Source organism: Triticum urartu, chromosome 1A (assembly GCF_056163025.1).
Source record: "Triticum urartu cultivar PI428250 chromosome 1A, HENAU_Tu73, whole genome shotgun sequence".
Taxonomy (NCBI): Eukaryota; Viridiplantae; Streptophyta; class Magnoliopsida; order Poales; family Poaceae; genus Triticum; species Triticum urartu.
The window spans coordinates 274,519,320-274,539,121 of record NC_141873.1 but is presented as its reverse complement, the minus strand read 5'-3'; the positions used below and the strand labels follow the sequence as shown (position 1 = coordinate 274,539,121).

Sequence of the window (19,802 nt, the reverse complement as noted above, 5' to 3'; positions counted from 1 at the left end):
CTTAATCTGTAGTCCCTGTTTCGAGTTGCAAATATTAGCAACAAAACCAGTATCAAATACCCAGGTGCTACTGCGAGTTCTAGTAAGGTACACATCAATAACATGTATATCACATATACCTTTGTTCACCTTGCCATCCTTCCTATCCGCCAAATACTTGGGGCAGTTCCGCTTCCAGTGACTAGTCTGCTTGCAGTAGAAGCACTCAGTTTCAGGCTTAGGTCCAGACTTGGGTTTCTTCTCCTAAGCAGCAACTTGCTTGCTGTTCTTCTTGAAGTTCCCCTTCTTCTTCCCTTTACCCTTTTTCTTGAAACTGGTGGTCTTATTGACCATCAACACTTGATGCTCCTTCTTGATTTCTACCTCCGTAGCCTTTAGCATTGCGAAGAGCTCAGGGATTATCTTATCCATCCCTTGCATATTATAGTTCATCACAAACTCTTGTAGCTTGGTGGCAGTGATTGTAGAACTCTGTCAATGACAGTATCAACCGGAAGATTAACTCCCAGCTGAGTTAAGTGATTATGGTACCCAGACATTCTGAGTATATGTTCACTGACAGAACTATTCTCCTCCATCTTGCAGCTGTAGAACTTATTGGAGACTTCATATCTCTCAATCCGGGCATTCGTTTGAAATATTAACTTCAACTCCTGGAACATCTCATATGCTCCATGACGTTCAAAACGTCGTTGAAGTCCCGGTTCTAAGCCGTAAAGCGTGGCACACTGAACTATCGAGTAGTCATCAGCTTTGCTCTGCCAGATGTTCTTAACGTTGTCAGTTGCATCAGCAGCAGGCCTGGCACTCAGCGGTGCTTCCAGGACGTAATTCTTCTGAGCAGCAATGAGGATAATCCTCAAGTTACGGACCCAGTACGTGTAATTGCTACCATCATCTTTCAACTTTGCTTTCTCAAGGAACGCATTAAATTCAACGGAACAACAGCACGGGCCATCTATCTACAATCAAACATAGACAAGCAAGATACTATTAGGTACTAAGTTCATGATAAATTTAAGTTCAATTAATCATATTACTTATGAACTCCCACTTAGAAAGACATCCCTCTAATCTTCTAAGTGATCACGTGATCCAAATCAACTAAACCATAACCGATCATCACGTGAAATGGAGTAGTTTTCAATGGTGAACATCACTATGTTGATCATATCTACTATATGATTCACGCTCGACCTTTCGGTCTCAGTGTTCCGAGGCCATATCTGCATATGCCACGCTCGTCAAGTTTAACCTGAGTATTCTGCGTGTGCAAAACTGGCTTGCACCCGTTGTAGATGGACGTAGAGCTTATCACACCCGATCATCACGTGGTGTCTGGGCATGACGAACTTTGGCAACGGTGCATACTCGGGGAGAACACTTTTTTATCTTGAAATTTAGTGAGAGATCATCTTATAATGCTACCGTCAATCAAAGCAAGATAAGATGCATAAAAGATAAACATCACATGCAATCAATATAAGTGATATGATATGGCCATCATCATCTTGTGCTTGTGATCTCCATCTCCAAAGCACCGTCATGATCACCATCGTCACCGGCGCGACACCTTGATCTCCATCATAGCATCGTTGTCGTCTCGCCAATCTGATGCTTCTACGACTATCGCTACCGCTTATGTAACACCCTCGATGCGGCTATAGCTCCCACGTGTCGAGGCACGACTTAGAGACATAACCGCATTGAAAGCAATGTCGCAAGTTAGGCAATCTTCACAACATCCCATGTAATATAAATAATAAAGGGGAGATACATAGTTGGCTTACACTCGCCACGTCAATCAAGAACATAAATAGCATTACAACATTCAAACACTCATGGCCCGACTACGGCGCCAAAATAAAAGATAACCCAACATGCGACACGGTCCCGATCACCCCAACTGGGCACCACTACTGATCATTAGGGAAAGACACGTAGTATCGGCGTGAGTCCTCGTCGAACTCCCACTTGAGCTCAAGTGCGTCATCTGGAGCGGAATCATCAGACCCTGCATCTAGTTTGGAAGTAATCTGTGAGCCACAGGGACTCGGCAATCTCGCACCCTCGCGATCAAGACTATTTAAGCTTAATAGGTAAGGCAAGGAAAATATGTGGAGCTGCAGCAAGCGGCTAGCATATATGGTGGCTATCCTGTTCGCAAAAGAGAGAGAGAAGAGGAGGCAAAGCGCGAGCGAGAAACGAGAGAGCAACCTGCGCAAGCATTACTCCAACACCGTGTTCGCTTCCCGGACTCCGTCGAGAAGAGACCATCACGGTAACTCACACTGTTGATTCATTTTATTTAAGTTAAGGTTCAAGTTGTCTACAACCGGACATTAACAAATTCCCATCTGCCCATAACCGCGGGTACGGCTTTCGAAAGTTCAAATCCCTGCAGGGGAGTCCAAACTTAGCCCATGACAAGCTCTCATGGTCAACGAAGGAATAGACCTCCTCCCGAGACGTTCCGATCAGACTCGGCACCTCGGTTCTTCAAGACACTTCGACAGGTTAAAACCAATCCAGCAACACCGCCCGAATGTGCCGACAAATCCCGATAGGAGCTGCACATATCTCGTTCTCAAGGCACAATCGGATAAGCAATCCATACAACTAAAACCAGCCCTCGAGTTTCCCCAAGGTGGCGCTGCAAGGGGCTCTAGGTTGGACCAACACTCAGAGGAGCACTGGCCCGGGGGGGGGGGGGGGGTTAAAAATAAGATGACCCTCGGGCTCCGGAAACCCAAGGGAAAAAGAGGCTAGGTGGCAAATGGTAAAACCAAGGTTGGGCATTGCTGGAAAATCTTTAATCAAGGCGAACTATCAAGGGGTTCCCATTATAACCCAACCGCGTAAGGAACGCAAAATCCGGGAACATAACACCGATATGATAGAAACTAGGGCGGCAATAGTGGAACAAAACACTAGGCGAGAGGCCGAGCCTTCCACCCTTTACCAAGTATATAGATGCATTAAGATAACATGACAATAAAATGATATCCCAACAAGTAAATAATGTTCCAACAAGGAACGGTCTCCAATCTTCACCTGCAACTAGCAACGCTATAAGAGGGGCTGAGCAAAGCGGTAACATAGCCAATCAACGGTTTGCTAGGACATGGTGGGTTAGAGGTTTGACATGAAAATTTGGGAGGCATGATAAGCAAGTGGTAGGCATCGTAGCATAGGCATAGCAAAAACAGCGAGCATCTAGCATAGCAAAGATAGTAGTGATTTCGAGGGTATGATCATCTTGCCTGCAAAGTTGTCAGAGTTGACTGGATCCTCGAAAGCAAACTCAACGGGCTCCTCGTTAGCGAACTCGTCTCCCGGCTCTACCCAAACAAGACAAACAAGCAACAAGGACACAATCAACCACGTGCAAGCATCAAACAACATGATGCAAGGATGGAATGCTATGCGGGATGCAATATGTGATGCATATGCAAGATTTGACAAGGAATGAAAGAACCTGGCCTCAACTTGGAAATCCAAGTGTGCCACTGGAAAGATGAGATGAAATCGCTTGAAAACGATATAAAGAACGCCGGAATCGGAGTTACGGTTTGGAAAAGGCAAGCAATTTAAATATGGCCACGTTCTGCGATTTACAGCAAGTAGCCATCTAAATGCAACAAGATGAACATGCTACATCACTCAAACATGGGATCAAAATACATGGCAGGGATCCACTCATGAAGCTTAACAAAAGACTAGCACTGAGCTACGGCCAATTCATCCATTAACAGGTTCAAACAAGCATGGCAAAAATGCATTTGGTAAACAGATTTCAGACTTAGTGAAATTAACACTTGTCTGGAATTTCAGATCAGATAGCACTCTTTGGAGCATGAAAACAATATGCTACAGGACGTGAACATGGCAAAGTAAAGCATGGCATGGAGCTACTCAAAGAGCTTAACAAACGTCCCTTAGTGACCTTGAGCCTAAAGGGATCAGAAAATACATTTGCAAGCATGTGAACATGGCAAAAACATAATCAGTTTTCAGACTTAGTGAAAACTGGAGCATGCTGAAACAGATATCAAGTAGGCATGTTTACGAGCTCGATGCACTCACTACAGAGCAAGTCATGACAATCTAAGCATACACCCATCAAGAATACACAAAATACAAGCTAGACATGGCAAGTACAATAGCATAGCATGCACGGATCAACTACAACATCCTCGGCAAAATTGCTAACAAGTAGACAATCTGCCCAGATTCACGAAATGGCAAAAGTAGAGCTCGATTGACTCAAGCTAGGGTGCTCCATAATTGCAAAAAAGACATGGATGGATAGAGCACTACAAGACTAACAAAACATCCTTACTTATCATCCTCAAAAGAGGCACGGATCACTAGGAAACAACATGAACATATGGCATATTGAGATAAACAGCTCAGTGACTTTGTGGAAATGCTAAGTCCCTGAAATCAGCATTAACGAATGCTCCACTTTGCAAGCTTGTGCTAGTCACCAAACACATCACAAAAATACATGGGTTGCACCTCTGGATAGATGGCAAAACATATAACAAAACTCATGTAGAGCTCAGGGGCATATCATGCACACAATAATCATGGCAAAAATGACAAATATCTAATTGGAGCAGCAGATCTGACAATTATCTCAAATAGCACTCTTCTAACAGCATTTCGGGCATCAAGATGAACTCAAATGAAAATGATGCAATGAGATGAAATGATGTGCTCTCTGAGACGAACATTTTGATATGCTACACGCCCAAAACGGAGCTACGGGTGATGAGATATGGTAAGATGAAGATGCCTAAAAATATTGCAAACTGGGGACTTAGTGCAAAAAACAACCTTGAGGTAAAAGTCAACGGGGCACAGAAACCGAGGCTCGCCGGCGCGAGACTCGCCGGAGATGGCGGGGAAGGAGGCGGAACTCGCCGAAGATGGCGGATCCGGGGTGGATCTCGCCGGATCCGGCCGAATCCCGGCGCGGGGCAGCGATGGAGGTCGCCGGCGGGCGCGGGGCGACGCCGGGGACGACGGGGCGGCAGTCGGCGAGCTGGGTGGCGGCATCTGGCGAACTGGGCGGCGGAGGAGGCGAGCAGGGCGGCGGGGTCCCTCACGGGCGGCGGCGCCCAATCCGGGCCGGGAGGGCCTCCCGCGGGCCCTGCGGGCTTCGGCGGCGGCGGCGGTGAAGTGGGGCGCGGCCCGGTGACGTGGCGCACGGAGATTGGGCGAGGGGATGGCGGCGGACGTGTCCGGCGCCGGGCGGACGTGTCCGGCGCGCGGAGGAAGGGGAAGACTAGGGTTTCGCCCGAATTTTTGGAGGAGTGCACATATTTATAGGTAGAGGGAGCTAGGAGAGTCCAAATGAGGTGCGGTTTTCGGCCACGCGATCGTGATCGAACGCTCTAGATGATGGAGAGGGTTTTGGTGGGTTTTGGGCCAAAATGGAGGGGTGTTGGGGTGCAACACACACGAGGCCTTTTTGGTCCCTCGGTTAACCGTTGGAGCATCAAACGAAGTCCAAATGGTACGAAACTTGACAGGCGGTCTACCGGTAGTAAACCAAGGCCGCTTGGCAAGTCTCGGTCCAATACGGAAATGTTTAATCCCCACACACGAAAGAAATAAAGAAATGACCACTGGAGGAGAACGGAGCGCCGGAATGCAAAACGAACAACGGGGAAAATGCTCGAATGCAAGAGATGAACACGTATGCAAATGCAATGCACATGATGAAATGATATGAGATGCATGACAACGATAATAACACATGGAGACAAAAAACCGAACCCGAGAAAAAAAATAACTTAACACCGGAAACGGCAAGAGTTGGAGTACATATTAGGAAAATCATATCCGGGGTGTTACAGCTTAGTGATAAAGTAAAGCATTACAGGGCGATTGCATTGCATAAAATAAAGCGACAACCATATGGCTCCTACCAGTTGTCGATAACTCGGTTACAAAACATGATCATCTCATACAATAAAATTTAGTATCATGTCTTGACCATATCACATCACAACATGCCCTGCAAAAACAAGTTAGACGTCCTCTACTTTGTTGTTGCAAGTTTTACATGGCTGCTACGGGCTTAGCAAGAACCGTTCTTACCTACGCATCGAAACCACAACGATAGTTTCTCAAGTTGGTGCTCTTTTAACCTTCGCAAGGACCGGGCGTAGCCACACTCGGTTCAACTAAAGTTGGAGAAACTGACACCCGCCAGCCACCTGTGTGCAAAGCACGTCGGTAGAACCAGTCTCGCGTAAGCGTACGCGTAATGTTGGTCCGGGCCGCTTCATCCAACAATACCGCCAAACCAAAGTATGACATGCTGGTAAGTAGTATGACTTATATCACCCACAACTCACTTGTGTTCTACTCGTGCACATGACATCTATGCATAAAACCGACATTACGTGTACGCTTAAACTTGACAAGCCTAGCATATGCAGATATGGCCTCGGAACACTGAGACCAAAAGGTCGAGCGTGAATCATATAGTAGATAGGATCAACATAGTGATGTTCACCATTGAAAACTACTCCATTTCACGTGATGATCGGTTATGGTTTAGTTGATTTGGATCACGTGATCACTTAGAAGATTAGAGGGATGTCTTTCTAAGTGGGAGTTCTTAAGTAATATGATTAATTGAACTTAAATTTATCATGAACTTAGTACCTGATAGTATCTTGCTTGTCTATGTTTGATTGTACATAGATGGCCCGTGCTGTTGTTCCGTTGAATTTTAATGCGTTCCTTGAGAAAGCAAAGTTGAAAGATGATGGTAGCAATTACACGGACTGGGTCCGTAACTTGAGGATTATACTCACTGCTGCTCGGGAGAATTATGTCTTGGAAGCACCGCAGAGTGCCAGGCCTGCTGCTAATGCAACTGACGATGTTAAGAACGTCTGGCAGAGCAAAGCTGATGACTACTCGATAGTTCAGTGTGCCATGCTTTACGGCTTAGAACCGGGACTTCAACGATGTTTTGAACGTCATGGAGCATATGAGATGTTCCAGGAGTTGAAGTTAATATTTCAAGAAAATGCCCGGATTGAGAGATATGAAGTCTCCAATAAGTTCTACAGCTGCAAGATGGAGGAGAATAGTTCTGTCCGTGAACATATACTCAGAATGTCTGGGTACCATAATCACTTAACTCAGCTGGGAGTTAATCTTCCGGTTGATACTGTCATTGACAGAGTTCTACAATCACTGCCACCAAGCTACAAGAGCTTTGTGATGAACTATAATATGCAAGGGATGGATAAGATAATTCCTGAGCTCTTCGCAATGCTAAAGGCTATGGAGGTAGAAATCAAGAAGGAGCATCAAGTGTTGATGGTCAATAAGACCACCAGTTTCAAGAAAAAGGGTAAAGGGAAGAAGAAGGGGAACTTCAAGAAGAACAGCAAGCAAGTTGCTGCTCAGGAGAAGAAACCCAAGTCTGGACCTAAGCCTGAAACTGAGTGCTTCTACTGCAAGCAGACTAGTCACTGGAAGCGGAACTGCCCCAAGTATTTGGCGGATAAGAAGGATGGCAAGGTGAACAAAGGTATATGTGATATACATGTTATTGATGTGTACCTTACTAGAGCTCACAGTAGCACCTGGGTATTTGATACTGGTTCTGTTGCTAATATTTGCAACTCAAAACAGGGACTACGGATTAAGTGAACACTGGCAAAGGACGAGGTGACGATGCACGTGGGAAATGGTTCCAAAGTCGATGTGATCGCGGTCGGCACGCTACCTCTACATCTACCTTCGGGATTAGTATTAGACCTAAATAATTGTTATTTGGTGCCAGCATTGAGCATGAACATTATATCTGGATCTTCTTTTATGCGAGACGGTTATTCATTTAAATCAGAGAATAATGGTTGTTCTATTTATATGAGTAATATCTTTTATGGTCATGCTCCCTTGAAGAGTGGTCTATTTTTGATGAATCTCGATAGTAGTGACACACATATTCATAATGTGGAAACCAAAAGATGCAGAGTTGATAATGATAGTGCAACTTATTTGTGGCACTGCCGTTTAGGTCATATCAGTGTAAAGCGCATGAAGAAACTCCATACTTATGGAATTCTGGAACCACTTGATTATGAATCACTTGGTACTTGCGAACCGTGCCTCATGGGCAAGATGACTAAAACGTCATTCTCCGGAACTATGGAGAGAGCAATAGATTTGTTGGAAATCATACATACAGATGTATGTGGTCCGATGAATGTTGAGGCTCGTGGAGGATATCGTTATTTTCTCACCTTCACTGGTGATTTAAGCAGATATGGGTATATATACTTAATGAAACATAAGTCTGAAACATTTGAAAAGTTCAAAGAATTTCAGAGTGAAGTTGAAAATCATTGTAACAAGAAAATAAAGTTTCTACGATCTGATTGTGGAGGAGAATATTTGAGTTACGAGTTTGGTCTACATTTGAAACAATGCGGAATAGTTTCGCAACTCACGCCACCCGGAACACCACAGCGTAATGGTGTGTCCGAACGTCGTAATCGTACTTTACTAGATATGGTGCGATCTATGATGTCTCTTACAGATTTACCGCTATCATTTTGGGGTTATGCTTTAGAGACGGCCACATTCACATTAAATAAGGCACCATCGAAATCCATTGAGACGACACCTTATGAACTTTGGTTTGGCAAGAAACCAAAGTTGTCATTTCTGAAAGTTTGGGGCTGCGATTCTTATGTGAAAAAGCTTCAACCTGATAAGATGGAACCCAAATCGGAGAAATGTGTCTTCATTGGATACCCAAAGGAGACTGTTGGGTACACCTTCTATCACAGATCCGAAAGCAATACATTCGTTGCTAAGAATGGATCCTTTCTAGAGAAGGAGTTTCTCTCAAAAGAAGTGAGTGGGAGGAAAGTGGAACTTGATGAGGTAACTATACCTGCTCCTCTATTGGAAAGTAGTTCATCACAGAAACCGGTTTCTGTGATGCCTACACCAATTAGTGAGGAAGTTAATGATGATGATCATGGAACTTCAGATCAAGTTACTACTGAACCCTGTAGATCAACTAGAGTAAGATCCGCACTAGAGTGGTACGGTAATCCTGTTCTGGAAGTCATGCTACTAGATCATGATGAACCTACGAACTATGAAGAAGCAATGGTGAGCCAAGATTCCGCAAAATGGCTTCAGGCCATGAAATCTGAGATGGGATCCATGTATGAGAACAAAGTATGGACTTTGGTTGACTTTCCCGATGATAGGCAAGCAATTGAGAATAAATGGATCTTCAAGAAGAAGACTAACACCGACGGTAATGTTACTGTCTACAAAGCTTGACTTGTTGCGAAAGGTTTTCGACAAGTTCAAGGGATTGACTACGATGAGACTTTCTCACCCATAGCGATGCTTAAGTCTGCCCGAATCATGTTAGCAATTGCCGCATTTTATGATTATGAAATTTGGTAAATGGATGTCAAAACTGCATTCCTGAATGGATTTCTGGAAGAAGAGTTGTATATGATGCAACCGCAAGGTTTTGTCGATCCAAAGGGAGCTAACGAAGTGTGCAAGCTCCAGCGATCCATTTATGGACTGGTGCAAGCCTCTCGGAGTTGGAATAAACGCTTTGATAGTGTGATCAAAGCATTTGGTTTTATACAAACTTTTGGAGAAGCCTGTATTTACAAGAAAGTGAGTGGGAGCTCTGTAGAATTTCTGATATTATATGTGGATGACATATTGCTGATTGGAAATGATATAGAATTTCTGGATAGCATAAAGGGATACTTGAATAAGAGTTTTTCAATGAAAGACCTCGGTGAGGCTACTTACATATTGGGCATCAAGATCTATAGAGATAGATCAAGACGCTTAATTGGACTTTCACAAAGCACATACCTTGACAAAGTTTTGAAGAAGTTCAAAATGGATCAAGCAAAGAAAGGGTTCTTGCCTGTGTTACAAGGTGTGAAGTTGAGTAAGACTGAATGCCCGACCACTGCAGAAGATACAGAGAAAATGAAAGATGTTCCCTATGCTTCAGCCATAGGCTCTATCATGTATGCAATGCTGTGTACCAGACCTAATTTGTGCCTTGCTATAAGTCTAGTAGGGAGGTACCAAAGTAATCCAGGAGTGGATCACTAGACAATGGTCAAGAACATCCTGAAATACCTGAAAAGTACTAAGGATATGTTTCTCGTTTATGGAGGTGACAAAGAGCTCATCGTAAACGGTTACGTTGATGCAAGCTTTGACACTGATCCGGACGATTCTAAATCGCAAACCGGATACGTGTTTACATTGAACGGTGGAGTTGTCAGTTGGTGCAGTTCTAAACAAAGCGTTGTGGCGGGATCTACATGTGAAGCGGAGTACATAGCTGCTTCGGAAGCAGCAAATGAAGGAGTCTGGATGAAGGAGTTCATATCCGATCTAGGTGTCATACCTAGTGCATCGGGTCCAATGAAAATCTTTTGTGACAATACTGGTGCTATTGCTTTGGCGAAGGAATCCAGATTTCACAAGAGAACCAAGCACATCAAGAGACGCTTCAATTCCATCCGGGATCTAGTCCAGGTGGGAGACAGAGAAATTTGCAAGATACATACGGATCTAAATGTTGCAGACCTGTTGACTAAGCCTCTTCCACGAGAAAAACATGATCAGCACCAAGACTCCATGGGCGTTAGAATCATTACTGTGTAATCTAGATTATTAACTCTAGTGCAAGTGGGAGACTTAAGGAAATATGCACTAGAGGCAATAATAAAATTATTATTTATTTCCTTATATCATGATAAATGTTTTATTATTCATGCTAGAATTGTATTAACCGGAAACATAATACATGTGTGAATACATAGACAAACAGGTTGTCACTAGTATGCCTCTACTTGACTAGCTCGTTGATCAAAGATGGTTATGTTTCCTAACCATGGACATGAGTTTTCATTTGATTAACAGGGTCACATCATTAGGAGAATGATGTGATTGACATGACCCATTCCGTTAGCTTAGCACCTGATCGTTTAGTATGTTGCTATTGCTTTCTTCATGACTTATACATGTTCCTATGACTATGAGATTATGCAACTCTCGTTTACCGGAGGAACACTTTCCGTGCTACCAAACATCACAACGTAATTGGGTGATTATAAAGGTGCTCTACAGGTGTCTCCAAAGGTACTTGTTGGGTTGGCGTATTTCGAGATTAGGATTTGTCACTCCGATTGTCGGAGAGGTATCTCTGGGCCCTCTCGGTAATGCACATCACTTAAGCCTTGCAAGCATTGAAACTAATGAGTTAGTTGCGGGATGATGTATTACGGAACGAGTAAAGAGACTTGCCGGTAACGAGATTGAACTAGGTATTGAGATACCGACGATCGATTCTCGAGCAAGTAACATACCGATGACAAAGGGAACAACGTATGTTGTTATGCGGTTTGACCGATAAAAGATCTTCATAGAATATGTGGGAGCCAATATGAGCATCCAGGTTCCACTATTGGTTATTGACCGGAGACGTGTCTCGGTCATGTCTACATAGTTCTCGAACCCGTAGGGTCCGCATGCTTAACGTTTTGATGACAGTTATATTATGATTTTATATGTTTTGATGTACCGAAGGTTGTTCGGAGTTCCGGATGTGATCATGGACATGATGAGGAGTCTCGAAATGGTCGAGACATGAAGATTGATATATTGGAAGCCTATGTTTGGATATCGGAAGTGTTCCGGGTGAAATCGGGATTTTACCGGAGTACCGGGAGGTTACCGAATACCCCCGGGGGCTTAATGGGCCTACATGGGCCTTAGTGTAAATAGAGGGCAGAAAGGGGAGTGTGGGGCGCGCCCCCCAAGGCCCAAACCAAATTGGTTTAGGGCAAGGGGGCCGGCCCCCTCTTTCCTTCTCCCCCTCTCTCTTTCCTTCTCCCAAGGCCTAATCCAACTAGGAAAGGGGGGGAGTCCTACTCTCGGTGGGAGTATGACTCCTCCTGGCGCGCCTCCTCCCTGGCCGGCCGCACACCCCCTTGCTCCTTTATATAGGGGGGCAGGGGGCACCCCATAGACACAACAATTGATCGTTTGATCTTTTAGCCGTGTGTGGTGCCCCCTCCACCATAGTCCACCTCGATAATACTGTAGTGGTGCTTAGGCGAAGCCCTGCGTCGGTAGAACATAAACATCGTCACCACGCCGTCGTGCTGACGATACTCTCCCTCAATACTCGGCTGGATCGGAGTTCGAGGGACGTCATCGGGCTGAACGTGTGCTGAACTCGGAGGTGCCATACGTTCGGTACTTGTTCGGTCGGATCGTGAAGACGTATGACTACATCAACCGCGTTGTGCTAACGCTTCCGCTTTCGGTATATGAGGGTACGTGGACAACACTCTCCCCTCTCATTGCTATGCATCACCATGTATTGCGTGTGCGCAGGAATTTTTTTGAAATTACTACGTTCCCCAACATCAAACACCAGGGGGTGGGGCGTGGGATGGGGCCCAGCAATCCTCCTGGGGGGAGCCAGAGCAACCCGACAAGACACCTAGCGGGCCCACGGGCAGGTGAGCAGAGGGGGAGGGGAGAGCTGGCGGTGCACGGCCATTGGCCGGGGAGGCAGGGAGGAGGGTGGCGGGGTCTGCAGCAGAATCAGCGGCTTCTTGGAGAACGGGCGATAGGGCAGACCCAACTGTCGGCGACTCCAGCCGGTCAAGGGTCGTGTTTGAACACGGTGAGGGCGGAGGAACGGTCCTCTCCGCTGAATCGGCGGCTTTATCAAAAGCCACGGCAGGGCCCACAGAAGCAGCCAAGGCCGGGCTAGGCCGTGCTGACGTAGAGCCCAACCTGAGCGAGACCGGGCCCGTGCGACGCAACGGAATCACTGGCGGGTAGGCCCCGAGGATGCCACGCCACTCGCGGCAGGGGGGAGGAGCATGGCCGCGACGCCGGCCGCCAGCGACTGGGCCAGCACCCCCAGAACGGCGACCACGCGAACCCACGTGCCGACTGAAGCTATGGCGGGCCAGCCAGGATGGTGGGCACAACGGCGAATGGTCAGGGCCGACGCTGGGATCGACCAATGAAGGGGCAGGAGGGGGGAGCCAAAAATCCTCCATGCGGCGAACATGAATGGACACCGGCCAGCGAAGTAGATGAACAGCAAGGCGCTCCGCCACGTCCGGGTTGGCGTCCGGCCAAACAGCGTCAGGCTCTGGAAGGAAGAGCTCGGAGGAGTGGGGGATGGCATCTGGGTTAGGGGTCCATGCCGAGAGGCGGAAAACGGCCATGTCTGAGTCGTCACGCGTCTCCGGCGCGAGACTTTCTATGATGAAGAACAGGGAGAGCAGATGCTCGGCCGAGGAGCGGTGCCAGCCATGCTCCGGGATGGACGAATCTTAATCTCCACCCACAGCCACAGCGAGATAGGCTCAGCGCCCGTAGAGCGGCTCCAGGGCTGGAACAAGAGACGGAAGCGTGGGGTGCGGACAAGGCGCTCCGCCACACGAGCGCGGACCCGCGCGTCGACGAAGCGCACCAGAAACTCGCCGTCCGGGCAGACATGGACGGAAAACGCGTCCTCGGAGAGCTTGAAACGGCCCCGAAGCGCCGCCACCACGTCGAAGCGGCCAACACCAGTGCGGCCGCCCACGACGATCACGACGAGCGCGTGCTCTAGGGCGACTTCGGTGGCCTGGATCTCCGTAGAGCGGCCAAGGAAGCAGAGCGCTCCCGCGGGGCGCAGGAAGGGGTGCCCGGACATGGCCAGGGGTGGGAGGGGGCCGTGGGGGCGCCAGAGCACGAGGATGGGGCGGCCGAGGATGGAGGCGCCGACGCACCAGAAGACGCAGGCGAGGCGGGCGGGGAGGGGAGCGCCATCGCATCGGAGGACGTGGGCGAGGTGGTTGGGGAGGGGAGCGCCATGGCACCGGAGGACACGGGCGAGGTGGCGGGGGTGGAGCAGGATGGGGGCGCCGAAGCCGCGGACCTAGAAGACACGGGGCGGTTGGAGCCAGACCCGCTGGAGGGGCGCGGGGAGGAGGCACAGACATGCTTGGCCGCCGGCGCGCCGAGCGGAGGCGAGGAACAAGGAGCCTCGTAGAAACGCGCGATGTGACCGAAGAAACAGCAGCGCTTGCACCGCATGTCCCACCGGCACTCCGCGCGCGCATGGCTGGGGCTCAGGCAGCGGGGGCACTCACCCGAGGGTGAGGGAGGCGGCGACCTAGGGCCACGACCCGGCCCCCGACGACGTCGCGAGGGACGGCGTGGACGGCGGCTCCCACCCGCGACTTGCTAGCCGGCCGCCTCGTCCGCCGAGGTGTCGCTGGCCGCAAGGGACACCGGGTGCACCTCGGAGCAGGGCCAGGGGAAGAAAGCTGGCGGCGGGGAGGGGGGTCAGGGCATCGGCGGCCATCGGGGTGAGCTCGGGAGACGCTAGGACACCGGCGCTGAGCGCCTGGCGGTAGGACAGCCAGGCCCGGAGGGGGGAAGGACGGGAAGGCGGACAGGGGGCTGGACTCCAGCCAGCGGAGCTCGCGGGACCGGCCGGCGGGGGGAGGGGAAGCCATCAGGGGTGGGCTCGGGTCCGGGATGGCTGGCGGTGGATGGGCGTCGGGGCCGGAGTGGCCACCGATGGCGAGAGCTTGGAGCGGGGGAGCGGGGTTTCGGAGACGTTCGTCATCATTTCATTCGAGATCATGTTGCTAAAGAGGACGTTGATCTTAAGCATGTTCATACTGGTAAGCAATTAGCGGATATATTCACCAAACCGCTTGATGAGAAAGTATTTTGCCGTTTGAGAGGTGAATTGAACATCATTGATGATTCAAACTTGGAGTAGATACTCCATTTGGATACATGCAAGGCATGAGCCTGTGACTAATCCTTGATATTTCTCTTATGATAATGATCATATGTATTGGATATATATTTGCACCCTTGCATGCTATCTAACCCTTGTAGGTACTTGGATGAATCAAAATCTATGAGATTGACACTCACTCACATCTTGAGCAATCTCTACATCACCAAGTCTCTACAATATGGTGGCTGAAGTCAAGGAAGCATGAAACCTTTCAACATATCCTTTGACAATTTCATTTGGAATCAAATTTAATGATTGTCATTTTGGATACACTAGTGCTCTTCCTTGCAAGACTAACCCATGTAGGTAGATGAACTCAAACTACAAGTGGTGCTCCCAATCATTGATTAGCTACATCAACCTTGAGGATCCCACACAAGTTCAACTACATGATAATGATCAACACCACCACCCAAGGTATGATATTCCATCTTAGAGAAGCTTTACCCCAAGTCATGGGTCAAAACAGCTCAAGAAGATGTGAATACATCAAAGTGCTTAAACGAAAAATGGTAACCCCATTTTGATCTTAAACAATGAGTATGACCTACGATCAAGTGTTCTCACTTGACTCCTCAGTCAATATACTTTAACAGAGGTGACTTTGTCGCCGACCAAATCTAGATGAAGTTCTCTAGTGTTTCTCTGAGTTCTTGCATTTGTTCCTTGCATATTTAATCCCTTTCTTTAAATAAAAAAACTTCATCTAGATCTCTTTTTTCGTTTCTTTTCTTCTCCTTGTTTTGCATTCCTTGCATCCAATTCATTGCAAATCTTTCAGTTAATTCCTTGCAAATCTTTGTGAGATCTTATTTGCCTAGTGAGCTGAGATGACAATTGTTCTCTCTCTGTATTGAACTTGGACACACCAGTTTGTCTCTTTTGGTCAAACCGAACTATTTCGGTGCCACCGAAGAAAAAAATTCGGTGTTACCGATTTCAATGCTGAGAAGACAATTTGCCATTTGCATCCTGCATATTTGTTCCAGCTCCACTCGATGATTCTTGTCCTCTACCTGCATCATGATACGTCTCCAACATATCTATAATTTTTGATTGTTCCATGTTGTTTTATTATCAATCTTGGATGTTTTATAATCATTTTATAGTCATTTTATATCATTTTTTGGTACTAACCTATTGACATAGTGCCAAGTGCCAGTTGTTGTTTTCTGCATGTTTTTACATCACAGGAAATCAATATCAGACGGACTCCAAATGCAACGAAACTTCACGGAGATTTTTTATGGACCAGAAGGAAGATGTTGGGCCCTGGTGGCACCTGGGGGGGAGTCCCGAGGAGGGGACAACCCACCAGGGCGCGCCAGGAGGCCCAGGCGCGCCCTGGTGGGTTGTGCCCACCTCGGGTGCCCCCGGACCACCTCTTTGCTCTATAAATACCTCAAAAATCCAGAAACCCTAGGGGAGTCGACGAAATATTAATCCAGCCGCCGCAGAGTCCAGAAACACCAGATCCAATCTAGACACCATCTCGGATGGGGTTCACCACCTCCATTGGTGACTGTCCGATGTTGCGTGAGTAGTTCTTTGTAGACCTACAGGTCTGTAGTTAGTAGCTAGATGGCTTCCTCTCTCTCGTTTTATTGTCAATACAATGGTCTCTTGGAGATCCATATGATGTAACTATTTTGCAATGTGATTGTTGGGATCTGATGAACTTCGAGTTTATGATCAGTTATATCTTTTTATATCCATGAAAGTTATTTGAGTTTCTTTGATCTCTTATATGCATGATCTCTTATAGCCTCGTATTTCTTCTGTGATATTTGGGTTTTGTTTTGCCAACTTGGTCTATTTATCTTGCAATGGGAAGAGGTGCCCGATAGTGGGTTCGATCTTACGGTGCTTGATCCCAGTGACAGAAAGGGAAACAACACGTATGTATCGTTGCTACTAATGATAAAACGATGGGGTCTATCTCTACATAGATAGATCTTGTCTACATCATGTCATCTTTCTTAATGCCTTACTCCGTTTTTCTATGAACTTAATACACTAGATCCATGCTGGATAGCGGTCGATGTGTGGAGTAATAGTAGTAGATGCAGGCAGGAGTCGGTCTACTAATCTTGGACGTGATGCCTATGTAGTGATCATTGCCTAGATATCGTCATAATTATTTGAAGTTCTATCAATTTCCCAACAGTAATTTGTTTACCCACCGTTTGTTATTTTCCTCGAGAGAAGCCGCTAGTGAAACCTACGGCCCCCAGGTCTTCTTTCTCATATATTTGCCTTGCGATCTACTTTTGCTTTGCGTTTTCATTCAGATCTATTAAACCAAAAATACAAAAATACCTTTCTGCATTTTATTTCTATTTATTTTATTTGGCGTCTGATCTATCAATCTACTACTATTTACCTCTCGTCTGTTTTCCTATCTTGAGGCACCGTACCCTAGAAGGGATTGACAACCCCTTTAACACGTCGGGTTGCGAGGTGTTGTTATTTGTGTGCAGGTGTTGTTTACATTTTGTTGCTTGGTTCTCCTACTGGTTCGATAACCTTGTTCTCATCACGGAGGGAAATACCTACCATCGCTGTGTTGCATCATCCCTTCCTCTTTGGGGAAATACCGACGTAGTCCTAGCAGACAGGAGCTTTCTGACGCTATAGCCAGGGAGACATCAAAAGGAATTTCTGGTGTCGTTGCCAGGGACAATCAAGTCAAGATAGCCTCCCGACAACACGCCATTTCTGGCGCCATTCCCGGGGAGGATCTTCAACTTAACCAGGTTCCTAATCACAGATCTCATCTCCTCACAATTTACATTATTTTCCATTTTCCTCTCGTTTTCCTCTCCCCCACTTCACAAAAATTTTCCATTTTATTCGCCCTCTTTTTTGTTCGCCGTTTTCTCCTCGGATCTCTTGTTTGCTATCTTTTCTAATGTTGCCATGTGCCTTCTATTTGCTTGCATCTTTGCTTGCTAAAAATCTATTGATATGAATTCTCATCCACTTGCTAATCTTTTCAAAAGATCCAATTTTGATGAACCAATTGCTAGTGGATTGAGTTCACTAGATTATCTTTATGAAATTTTGCTTGAGAATCGTGAATCTAAAAATTGTGATGAAGAAATTTATGAAGTGATTCATGATAGCTCCTTGAATGAAAAGCATGATTGCAATAATTTTACTATAAATTCCATTAATGTCAGTTGTGCTAATAATATGCAAAACCCCAAGCTTGGGGATGCTTGTTTTGTCATGTCCGCTACTTATTGCAATGATCATGATTGGGGTGATAGTGTTTCTTATGATCTTGAAAATTTATTTAAGCCTCATGATGAATATGTTTGCGATAATATTGAAAGTGAGTTTGGAAGAGTGCCAACTTTAGCTAAAAATAATCCCACATATTTGGAGAGTGTTCAGTCTTATGAAATTTTTGATGAAAGTCAGTTTGGAGAGGTCATGACTTTATTTAATCCCACTATGTTGGAAGAGTGTCAACTTAGCATGCATGTGGATCATAAAGAGAAAATTTTATGTGATAGTTATATTGTTGAGTTTGATTATGACCCTACATGTAATTATTATGAGATAGGAAAATATGGTTGTAGAAATTTTCTTGTTACTAAATTACCTCTCATTATGTTGAGATCGTCAATGTTTTATTCCTCTTCTTTGCATATGTTAGATGTTTCTTGTCTTGATAATTTGTTTGCTTATAAAATTCCTATGCATAGGAAGTATGTTAGACTTAAATATTTGTCATATGTTTCATGATGCTCTCTTTGTGTTTCAGTTACAATCTTTCATGTGAGCATCATTGAAATCTTATGCCTAGCTAAGGGCGTAAAACTATAGCGATTGTTGGGAGGCAACCCAATGAATAAATTTTATTTTTGCTTTTTTTTTCCTTCTGTTCTTGTGTGTTTGCACAATTATGCTACTGGTATGATTGTGTTTTTTGTTTTTTAATTAGTGTTTGTGCCAAGTAAAGCCTTTAGGATCTTCTTGGGTGATAGTTGTTTGATCTTGCTGAAAAATAGAAACTTATGCAGTCACGAAAATAATTGTTAAAAATCACTAGCACGTGGTAAAATACCAATTCTTTTTGCAGTAGATCAATATACAAATTATCCTGGCCGTCCTAATTTTTCAGAATTTTTGGAGTTACAGAAGTATTCAAAAGTATCAGATTACTACAGACTGTTCTGTTTTGACAGATTCTGTTTTCTTTGTGTTGTGTGCTTATTTTGATGGCTCTATGGTTTTCTTTGATGAGTTTTTGCCATAGAAAAGTTGGAATACAGTAGATATAATACAAAAATAAAATATGAATCGGTTTGATACAGTGCTTATAGTAGTGGTTTGCTTTCTTTTACTAATGGATCTCATGAAGGTTTCATTGAGTATTGTGTGATTGAAGTTTTCAAGTTTTGGGTTATCTTACGATGGATGAAAGAAGGATAGAAGAGCCTAAACTTGGGGATGTCCCGGCATCCCAAGCTTTTATCCAAAATTGAGCAACCAACTAAGCTTGGGGATGCCCCCCGAGTGGCATTCCCTCTTTCTTCTAACGACTATCGATATTTTACTCGAAACTATATTTTTATTCGTCACATGATATGTGTTTTGCTTGGAGCGTCTTGTATGATATGAGTCTTTGCTTGTTTTGTTTTGCTTTTTAAGTCTTAGATCCTTGCTGGACACACCTATTTAAGAGAGCCAAAATTATGTCATGACTTGCTAGAATTGCTCTCTATGCTTCACTTAAATTTTTTATGATCTAGGACTTGCTCTAGTGCTTCACTTATATATTTTTGAGCACGGTGTGCTTAGTATTTTTGAACAAATTCTCTCTTGCTTCACTTAAATTATTTTGTGAGAAAGAAAAAATTATGCTCATGATTTTCACTTATATTTGTTTGAGCTTATGAAAAGCAACACATGAAAA

At 45.6% G+C, this 19,802-nt stretch overlaps 1 protein-coding gene across 1 annotated transcript; it reads left to right on the top strand.

The window, feature by feature from the left end:
* The first annotated feature begins 6,723 nt into the window (after nucleotides 1-6,723).
* On the top strand, nucleotides 6,724-12,459 carry LOC147990845 (uncharacterized). The gene is made up of 2 exons (XM_087538418.1): nucleotides 6,724-7,623; nucleotides 12,448-12,459. Exons 1-2 carry the CDS (start codon nucleotides 6,724-6,726, stop codon nucleotides 12,457-12,459), a joined length of 912 nt encoding a protein of 303 aa, XP_087394544.1.
* The last annotated feature ends 7,343 nt before the right edge of the window (nucleotides 12,460-19,802 follow it).

Excerpts from the sequence above, each read along its gene's own strand:
- LOC147990845 (XM_087538418.1), top strand. The coding sequence starts at position 6,724 with ATGGCCCGTGCTGTTGTTCCGTTGAATTTTAATGCGTTCCTTGAGAAA.